Consider the following 10,893-nt stretch of genomic DNA (forward strand, 5'->3'; position numbering starts at 1 on the left):
GCTTTGGGTCTCCGCATGTTATCGTGTCCATTGTTGACTTGTCTCGGCTTTTTTACAGCACCTCTGGAGAAAAGGGCACGACTGCCCTGACATTTTCCATCAATGGTTTTGTAGTTAAAAGGCAGGGAAATAATAAGTGGAACTGCGTGTGGAGGGACAGAAAGCGTTTGGTGGCTGGTGGAAACTTAAGAGTGGAGACAGGCGATGGCGGGGAGGGTTACACTTGACAGAAAACAGTGGTGCTCTTTTCACACTCTTTTGACACCTAATGGCGGTGATTTATTCTCTCTCTACATCTATCCCAAGTGGCCAAGATTTGCTCATTACACTGACGAAGCGGCATCTGAGGGCGGGGGAGCGCCAGGGAAAGACAATGAATCCACTGGCAAACTGTGTGAAAGCTTGCACCAGAACTCGCCACTCCCTCATTTAATTTAGGAACTGTATGGATGTACTGGCCCTTTTTTTGAAAGGTGTTAAACAAGTTGCCAGAAAAGAGGCTTCAAGCAGAGAGAATGTTTGAAATCCTGAGGAGCTGTTTGCGAGCCGCGATCCCTCAGCTGACAGACCTTCTGTGTAAACCGCAACAGCACACCCAGGGAGCGGGCACTAATACCCAGTTAAACACAACACAAATCCAGCGAGCGGATGTTTATGAGACTGAAGGTCCACTGCTGAGTCAGTTGACTCTTCATTTAATTAACACAGAATTAAAGAGCATTGTTAGTTTGATTAAAAGACACTGGTCTTGATTCCCCCACTCCACTTCAGAGCTCCTGAATTCGGCTTAGAGTTCAATTTCACCGGGTTTATTGTGAGTGGATCAACATCCATCTGGATTGTTTGCATAGTTGCTGGGCTCCTCTTTTCACAAGGCTGTACTCTTCAGGGCAATTACACATTGCACTCCTTGCTATCGCTGCATGATATCGACCCTACATGGCCTATCAGGCTTCTGAGCAAGGGTTTCTTGTTTTCGCCAAGGAGCCCTATAACTTGCTCTCTGTGCAATCTGACTCACCCAAACAGAGGAGATGAATGGAACTGGTCCAAAAAAGATGAAAAAAAAAAGAAAAGAAAAGAAAAACTTTGCAATGCCTCGGGGAGAGTTATAATGCAAGACTTGGAGTGAATTAATTCCTTCCCGAGAGGGACTATCCAACCAAATGAATATTTGAATTGCTGGACATGCAAGATATAGTTGTGTCAGGCTGTCAGCGGTGAGTGGGTGTTTGTATTTGTTGCAGGCGCAATGTTGTGCTGTGTCTCTGCTCTCTGTTAAAGCTTCGTCTGTCAGGATGAGGCGAAAACAATTGCAGCCGGAGTTGCAGCAGGTCATGGAGGGTCTTAAAAGAAGCATCGCTCAACCCGGCTGTCGCCGCCCTGATTGTGGGACTCGGAAACGTGTGGCACAGAAGGACCGAGGGGCTCCATAATTAATCACCTGATTGGAATAATCACCTAACTGATTATGAACAAAAAAGCTGAGCCGAAGGTGAGCGAAGAAGGGCCAGACAATGGGGTGCGACACTTTGAGAGAGACAGAGGGGAGATAGATGGGAGGGAGGAGTTGAGTGGTGGGAAAAGGGCTTTGTGCTGGCAGGTGGCTTTGACGGATTGCACCGCACTGAATTCTACCCTCTTTGAGTATTAATCTACCAAATCGTGTCTGCGGATGAGGTATGAAAGAGGTGGACAGTGACTCACGGAGAATAAGGTGGGCGAGTCGGGGGAGGATGTCAGAACGTGTCATGAAAACGCAATTAAGTATTAGCATATGGAAGGCTCAAAGTCGACGGCGCAATACTCGACGGAAATATAAGAGCCAAATGCCAACTTTACCCTCAATACCGTCGTCGAGGTGCCGACAATCTTCATGACATTTAGAAAATATCGGGCTGCAATTTTTGGACTGCCTATTCAAATGTGGACCACGCTGACATTTTATTCCCTGTGAGGAGATTCCTGGTGCTGCTGCAGAATTCATTCACTGGCCATATCTGTTATTGACACACTTTCCCTGCTGTCACAGTCCAGCATCAGGTACTTCCGCCAGTATCAGTGCAGTACAAATACTGGCATTTCTTTATCAAACTATTATAAAACTGATAGAGACTCAGCTGTCTGAACCATCTCACGACAGAAGCTACGTCAAGTTCTGGAATCGTGCTTGTCTGCAGTATCCACGAATGAGTGGGTGTTGATGAATGTGCTGGCTCAAAACCATCTTCAACTGAATGACCTCAGCAGCGGCTGATGTTTCAATACAGCATTTTAATTTCTGCATGTGATAATAACTGTATTGATTATTAGGGAATTACAAATTACAATTAATTGAATTCAGATTTAAAAAAACAGCCCAGAGTTAAATATTTCTGTTTCAATTTCCATTATTATTGAAATTTCCTTCATGGAAAAGCACCCTACATACTTGCAGACTTCTCAAACTATTAAGAGCTTCCTGTAGCAGCATGCAATTTGGGACCCACCTAGTGTTTTTTGTGTGTACCTTGGCTAATACAGTTCTGCCTGAAGACTCCCTCAACCCTCTTTTTTTCTGTCACAGCCCACAATCAGCCATAAGCCCATTTGTGTTGTCCACTCTGCTCTAACCTAAGCCGCTTCTGCTGTGTAACTCCTTTACACAAGACCACCGCCAAATCCCCTTTCTCTGTCTTTCACCTCCTGCACCTTCCTTTCTCTCAGCATGCATGCACACACACACACACACACACACACACACACACACACACACACACACACACACACACACACACACAGAGAAGCCCAAAGAAATGATTCTGAACTTTCTCAAAGATGGATTAGCGGAGCTGCTTTATTTTTTAGTCTTGCTCTGTCACTCCGCTGCCCTTTTCTCCAACTGCCCTTGCCACGTTCTTGCTCAGCGTTCTTGCTGCACACACCTGCAACAACACTTGCACACAGCTTGCTGATGTTGTTTGGATCCGTCGTGTTGGGGAGAAAACACCCGCTGCCATGGTGTGAGGTGTCTGCTCACCGGTGCATCACAAACTCCTGTATATCCTCTGAAAACGCAGCCTCTTTGGTCCCCCCGGGATCTGCACCTCGCATTCATAACACTCTGCTCCATGCCAGGTGGCTGTCTCCACAAGTCCTCTTTGCCATAAATCAGACTGTCTTTGAGTTGATCAATAACAAGTCAATTAGCAGGCGCCGAGAGGAGGGGGTCTCCCGGGGTCACCGCTTGTTTGTCAGGCAGACATCTGCAGCGCCGCTCCAGTCTGCCATGGAGCAAGACGTGTCATTTGGCTTGGAAACGTGGCTAGCTGGCGATCATAAATCTAAATATCAACTATAAATAGGCCCGAAACATCTTGCTGCAATCCATCATTTGCTCGTTCTAGAATGTGCAATGTATCATGCATTGTGTGCTTCATATCTAACCACTGCGTCTGATGGATTTGAATGGAAATACAAGCATATTTTTTCCTCTGTTGCCGTTCACATGATAAGTATGCCTGTCACAAAAAATGCACCAGCCGCAGAAACAGGTACGATTACTGTCAAAGGTCACACTTGACCATGAGCTGCGGCGGCTGCCTGTATTCATCCTGCAAGAATGGGAGAAACCCAACTGTTTATTGGTGCCCACTGACTGTGTTTCTAATGACTCGGCTGGCAGGTCCAACGCAACATCAACAGGCTCCTGTGGTGAATACACCAGATTAATCCCCTGGATAATTACAAGCAAGAACAATCTTGGGCAAACACTCCTCATGCCCACTGAGACACAACACCAAATAATGCTGTCTAATTAAAACCCAGCCTGAATGGTGACAGAGGCACGTTTGTGGCTGTCGATGAAATGTGCCATTGCTGAGAAAAAAAGAGAGAATTGTAGAAACCACTACGACAGCTACACTGAGCAAAAAGACCAAACGAGAGGAAAACGAGAGGAACATCCCCGCTGGTTTGTTTATCTGATCTCTGTGTACGACAGTATGTTCTTTGTACTAGTTTAGAAATTTGCAGTACCAGAATTTTATTAATGTGGTACTGACAGATAAAAGGATTAAGTCGTAGAAGTGGTATCATAAAAAACACAAAACAAAACAAAAAAACATAATAACATACTTATTTTGTGGCGCTGGTGTTTATACAAGCCAGAGGTATCGGCACAGAGCCCCAATATTATTTTCCATACATGACTGTAGATGCTGCACTTTCAAAGTGCGTTGCACAATAATAACTAAATAGAACAACACATATTAACCTCATGCAGCAATTCACTGTTTACAGCCTAACCTGTGTCACCTTAAATACATGTAATTAAAGATCCACTTTCATAGCATCATCACCTAATAGTCAATTTATACCCACTGTCAAAGCAATATTTTTCATCCATGATGTGAGCAGAGCAGCCTCACTCACCTGAGAGGTATATAGCAGTAAGGCATCTCACTGTTCTGAATAGCGGAGAAAGTACGTAAATAAACAAAGAATGGACTTTTGTTCATTGATAGTGTACCAACACATATTAGAAACCCTTGGTAAAGGGAATTTTGTGCAATACAGTATATGACCTTCCAAAATAAAACAATTAAATTGAATTTTAGTCTTCATCAATGAACTTGAAAGCTATGACTTCCACTTCTTCAACATCTTTGTGAGCCTTGCTGATAATAGTTGTTCATCAACTTTGACGTGAAGTGTTTCATATAAAGAAATATACTTTTTTTTCTAAGTTCAAAGTTTTACATTTTATTTCGACAAATTCTTATTTATCTGTACAGAAGGACAAGGAACATGCTGCGTTCCATTTTATCTCTGCACCCAGAGGCTCTTTTCCCAAGTTAAGAGGTATCTTTATTGTCTTTGTCAGACAGAGGACACCTGGGTGAGGTGAGCTGACAGAAGCAGTCGAGAGAGGGGAGATAAAGTTGACACAGAAGTGTTTCCAGCTGGGTATCACTCTGTTGTGGTGAGAAAAAAAAACAACGGCATGTTTGGGGCCTGCTGTGGGATTCTGCATACACAAATGCACACATTTACAACTGTGCCTTGGGGTTAGCCTAGTTTTTTTTTTTTTTTTTTAAATCAGCTGTTTGTGTCAGGTGTCTGGGGTTGACTGTTGGTATCCCACCAATGGAAGGGTATAAATACAAGGCAGAGGGACACCGACAGGAGCAATCCCAGTGGCCTGGACTCCCGGCAGCAGATGCTTCTGGCTGAATCACACTCACTCACACACACGGCACTCTGTGTAGCGTCTGAGGCCTCGCTCCAGGGCTTCCCTTGTGCTCCCAAGCGAAGAGGACCCACAGGGGAACTGACGCCAGCTGAGACAGAAAAACAAGGTAAGGGCCCAGCTGATACACAGGCTCAGCTGTTTGTCTCAGAAGAGACTTCAACATGTAAAGAAGTCGCAGAGGGGAGAAATGATAGAGGCTTTAAGAAATTCCAGTGTCCCAGGGAGAAATCGTAACGGGAGCACTGAGAGATGGATGGCCAAGGGATGTGTGCACACTGTTGGTGTGCTCGGGTAAGACTGACTGACTGCTTTATTGTCTCACCTAGTATTGGAATCTAGATAAGGTCTTTTTACCAGGGCACCATCACTGCTCTAACCCATGCTAAGAACACTCAGCTGTTGATATATGACTCTTAAAGTGAGAAATGTTGTGTTTGGAAGAATTCTTTATATTCATTATTCAATCTAATGGCTTCTTGTTTACCGTTTTGTCTCCTGGTCAGTCAGTATAATATAATGGATTATGAAATAAGTCTCTCATCTCTCAGATTATTTTCCCCCTTCCTGCATTTGAAATGATAGTTGGAGGCTCCCGGCGCTCTGAGTCTGTCCCCAGCCAAGAAAATGACTCATATAAATGATTGACAGCCTTACAGGGATAGGTTGCCCATTTATCCAACTCGCTGTATGAATGAAAAAAAGAGAAAAAAAATCCAATGGCTCCCCTGAGTCGTGGTATTGGAGATGAGTGAAATGAAGATTTTTGTGTTGCATCGATCCACTGATGCTCCGACTCATGCATTTTACACAAGATCTAAATGCCACTTATGGTATAAAAGAGCCCTGTGGTCAGAGCTCACAACTCTGCTTTCAGTGAGCTTTCAGAGTACTTGTATAAATTCTCCCAAAACCAACCAAAGCTGTTCGACTTTGTCGTATACATTTGGCCCAAAGAGGCTCTGACTTATCTGCAGATTTGAGCCTTCAATCCATTCTTTGAATCCATTATTATCCCTTTCATGATGGCTGAAAATATTTTCATACTTTTTCCTCATCCTTCCCTTCTCCTTTCCTTTCCTCTCATCTCTGCACCTTCCCAGACTGTAAGGTGTAAGAATCATTATGGCGAAAGAGGACCTGGACACAGATGACCCCAGATCATCCATGCCGGCTGAGCTCCACCATCCCCACTCCGAGTGTTCTCAGTGGAAGTTTAAACTGTTTAGGGTGAGGTCCATGGAGAAGGCACCTCTGCCCAGCGAGATGGAGGCTGAGAAGGGAGCCTTGTTAGGGATCTCATCTTCTGCACCTCCAAAAAAAGACCTAGAAAATGCTGTGACTCCTGGGAGCATTATGAAATTATGTCTTGGTGGTAAAAGCAGAGAGAATATTGAGGGCCCAGGCCAGAGGGTTGATATTAAACTACAGGAAATGGAAACTCACATGAACCACCTCAGGTGATCAAATGATCCTCTATGTTATTATGCACATAATTTTACTGTATGCCCTAAATTGAAATGTTAATGTTTTTTTTATTTCTCTGTAAAGGTACCTATGCCGTCTTTGTGGAACAATGCTTAACAAAGTGAAAGGACCAGCGCACGATGTTCACGGGGATCTGGATGTGGCAAGTAGAGGTGCCTTGCGTAAAATGGGCTGCAAGCTGACGAGCTGGCCAGAGGTCCTCCACAAAGTCTTCAAAGTCAATGTGACGGAGGACACCGAGTCTGTCCATCCTCTTCTCTTCTGCCACCGCTGCTGGATGACCGCCATGCGAGGTGGAGGCGTCTGCAGCCTCACGAGAACAAGAGTGGCCGACTGGAAACCCCACTCCTCCGTCTGCCAACTTTGCTCCCCGAGGAAAGCGTTGTATCAACGTACGGGGCGGAAACGGCGCAAGACGATACCCCGAGCCCAGAGCCTGGCAAAGAGAGGCAGGTGGGACCATGGGGAGAGCATCGCCGTGGGGGACAGAAGGGCCCTGAGACACTGTGTGATCAAGAAGAAAGCGAGAATCCAGAGAGAGCAACGGGTAAGGAGCATTACCCAGTGCCATAAAGACCACCTAAACACCGATATGATTTCAGAGAAGCTCCCCGTGGACTTTCTCATTTCCCTCACCTGTGTGGCGTGCGACCACTTGCTCTGCGATCCTGTCCAACTTCCGTGTCGACACCTGTTGTGCCGCAGCTGCATCCAAAAATATGCCAATGTCTTGGGACCTCACTGCCCGACTTGCAACTCGCCTTTCTCCCCCTCTGATCTCACTGTGCCCCCCAAAGCCTTCCTATCAGCCCTGCACTCCGTGCCACTACTCTGCCCTGCGGCCGGCTGTGGCAAGCAGGTGAGGCTTGACTCATTAAAGGCTCACTGTCTGAGTCACGAGCTGGGTGAAAACTGTAAGCCGTCAGATGCTGACAACTACCTGCTCGCCAACAAGGGCGGGAGGCCCCGCCAGCACTTACTGTCGCTCACCCGTCGTGCCCAAAAACACCGGCTGAGGGATCTGAAGAATCAGGTCAAGGAGTTTGCAGATAAAGAGGAAGGTGGTGACGTGAAGTCAGTGTGCGTGACTCTTTTTCTCCTCGCGCTGAGATCCGGGAATGAGCACCGCCAGGCAGATGAGCTGGAGGCCATTATACGAGGTAAGGAGCTATTATAAGGGTCTTGTTCAAACACACAGCCGCAAAAGAGATGGTGACACAAACATATGAAAATTCTGATAGGGTTTGCTCATTAATATTTCCACTTAGTGCTGAGGAAGATAATAAATAACTCTGGGTTGAAAAGTTCACTATTGAGAAGGAGGAGAGAAATTTTTCTGGGATTTTGATTGAAGAGCATTTCGTTATCATCCATCTATGTTTATCGAACCAGCACACACTCAGCCACTTCACTAACAGACTGTCAGCCCCTCTGTCTCACACTCCCTTTAATGCACAATAACAACTCTTGTGAGGGGGCTGTTAGAACCAAAAAAACATCAGCGTCTTCTTGTATTTGCAAATTACGCAGACAGCACCATTGTCCTCTGTGGGTAGTTGAAGCCAGCTGGTGTCTGTTTTCATCTGGAGCCAATACATCACTTTTTACCGTCGTCGCTGATGTACCCTCTGTCCCCTTTTAACATTTGGGAATTAGGAAATATTGTTTTTTGCAATCACAGGCTTGTGGACCTTTTGACAATGACACATTCACATTGGGGGTGTTAAATTTGAGATCTTCTCTCTCTCGTGGTGTCGATGCTTCCAAAAGCAGGATTTTAAATGAGGAAACTTTAGGCACTGCAGCTCTTTTCAAAGCACCAGAAATAGGCTTCCACACTGTGGTGTTAAATAATTCCCTTCATGTCTAAATCCCTTTTTCCTGCTATACTTTTCTCAAAAAACATTTTCTCCGACTTTTTAATGGAACCCCCTTTTTCCACTTTCTTTTCCCCTCTGCAGGCAGAGGCTCTGGATTGCACCCTGCTGTGTGCTTGGCTATTCGTGTCAACACTTTCCTAAGCTGTAGCCAGTACCATAAAATGTACCGGACGGTCAAAGCAACCAGCGGACGGCAGATTTTTCAGCCCTTACATACGCTGCGTTCAGTGGAGAAGGAGCTCCTCCCAGGCTTTCACCAGTTTGAATGGCAGCCAGCTCTCAAGAATGTGTCCCCATCTTGCAGTGTGGGGATCATTAATGGACTGGCTGGATGCTCTTCCACCGTGGATGACTCGCCTGCTGACACCATCACTCGCCGCTTTCGGTATGATGTGGCGCTGGTGTCGGCTTTAAAGGACCTGGAGGAAGACATCATGGACGGACTGAGAGAGAACGAGATGGATGACAGTGCTTCCACGTCAGGCTTCAGTGTCATGATCAAAGAGTCCTGTGACGGCATGGGGGATGTCAGCGAGAAGCACGGTGGAGGACCGCTTGTTCCAGAGAAGGTTGTGCGCTTCTCTTTCACTGTCATGTCTGTCTCCATTCTGCCAGAAGGGAAAGAGGGAAAAGTTACCATCTACACAGAACCAAAGCCAAACTCGGAGCTGTCCTGTAAGCCCCTTTGCCTGATGTCTGTCGATGAGTCCGACCATGAGACGCTCACCGCCATCCTGAGGCCCGTCATTGCAGAGCGCCAAGCAATGAAAGAGAGCCGTCTCATCCTGTCCATCGGTGGGCTCCCACGCTCCTTCCGCTTTCACTTCAGAGGCACGGGTTACGATGAGAAGATGGTGCGGGAGATGGAGGGTCTCGAGGCCTCTGGCTCCACCTACATTTGCACGCTTTGCGATTCCAGTCGCCTGGATGCCTCTCAGAACATGGTGCTGCATTCCATCACCCGCAGTCACGACGAGAACCTGGAGCGTTACGAGACATGGCGAAGCAACCCTTTCTCTGAGTCTGCGGATGAGCTGCGAGAACGGGTCAAAGGGGTCTCCGCCAAGCCCTTCATGGAAACGCATCCCACGCTTGATGCCCTGCACTGTGACATAGGCAACGCCACTGAGTTTTACAAAATCTTCCAAGATGAGATCGGTGAGATGTACAAAAAGGTCAACCCCAGCCGGGACGAACGGCGCAGCTGGAGGGCAGCCCTGGATAAACAGCTGAGGAAGAAGATGAAGCTCAAACCAGTGATGAGGATGAATGGGAACTATGCCCGCCGGCTAATGACCCTGGAGACTGTGGAGGTGGTGTGTGAGCTGGTGCCCTCAGAGGAGAGGAGGGAGGTCCTGAAGGAGCTGATGAGGCTCTATATCCAGATGAAGCCTGTGTGGCGGGCAACCTGCCCAGCCAAGGAGTGCCCTGACCAGCTGTGCCGCTACAGCTTCAACTCTCAGCGCTTTGCCGACCTCCTCTCCTCCACCTTCAAATACAGGTACAATGGGAAGATAACCAATTACCTGCACAAGACCCTGGCGCACGTGCCCGAAATCATCGAGAGAGATGGATCGATAGGGGCCTGGGCCAGTGAGGGGAATGAGTCGGCAAATAAACTTTTCAGGCGATTCCGTAAGATGAACGCACGTCAGTCAAAGGCCTTTGAGCTGGAGGATGTGTTGAAGCATCACTGGCTCTACACGTCCAAGTACTTGCAGAAGTTTATGGAAGCTCACAAGGACTCGGCCATAGCGATGCAAGCTAGCATTAACCCCGTGGAGTGTCAAGATGATGCAGACATACCTATGGAGGATAATGAGTTATCCTCTAGTTTAGACTTGTCTAGTCTGTAAAAATACACTTTTGCAAATGAAAGTATGTCTTAAAAAAACACTGGTCGAACGTCGTACAGTGTAACATTTTTCTTTTTTGAAATTATGATTGGTTTTTACAAAACGCTTTCATGAAATAAACTAACCAGTAAACTAACCTTCCAAAATAGTGTTATTCTTAAACCATTGTTTGCTCTGTTCGTCAGTTATTCAGCAGACCGAGTAACACACACTTTCCTTGTCTCTTGCTCTCAGCAATATAGCTCCTTATTTAAAAAAAAAAATTCTTTACTGTCTTGAAATATGGAGCAGTTTATTGTATTGCAAGGATATGACATATTTATGAATATATAGCGGTGATATTTATGGCCACAGATGAAAGTGCTGTAAGTCATGGGGGGGAAATTGTGTTAAAAAGACCACATTTTTGGCCAGTGTATTAATATATCATTTGAGCTGG

General features: G+C 46.3%; 1 protein-coding gene across 2 annotated transcripts; it reads left to right on the forward strand.

Moving 5' to 3' along the window:
* The first annotated feature begins 5,162 nt into the window (after nt 1-5,162).
* Nucleotides 5,163-10,578, forward strand: rag1 (recombination activating 1). Of its 2 annotated transcripts, none has more exons than XM_076050212.1 (4): nt 5,163-5,339; nt 6,334-6,690; nt 6,782-7,878; nt 8,680-10,578. In XM_076050212.1, the coding sequence occupies exons 2-4, from the start codon at nt 6,356-6,358 to the stop codon at nt 10,452-10,454; spliced, it is 3,207 nt and encodes a 1,068-aa protein (XP_075906327.1). In that variant the 5' UTR covers nt 5,163-5,339; nt 6,334-6,355; the 3' UTR covers nt 10,455-10,578. The 2 variants fall into 2 exon arrangements, with proteins under 2 accessions (XP_075906327.1, XP_075906328.1); XM_076050213.1 differs by lacking the exon at nt 5,163-5,339 and adding an exon at nt 5,348-5,524.
* Nucleotides 10,579-10,893: the final 315 nt, after the last annotated feature.

Source organism: Nelusetta ayraudi, unplaced genomic scaffold (assembly GCF_046127955.1).
Source record: "Nelusetta ayraudi isolate G7.1 ecotype Tasmania unplaced genomic scaffold, CSIRO-AGI_Nayr_v1 ptg000125l, whole genome shotgun sequence".
Lineage (NCBI taxonomy): Eukaryota > Metazoa > Chordata > Actinopteri > Tetraodontiformes > Monacanthidae > Nelusetta > Nelusetta ayraudi.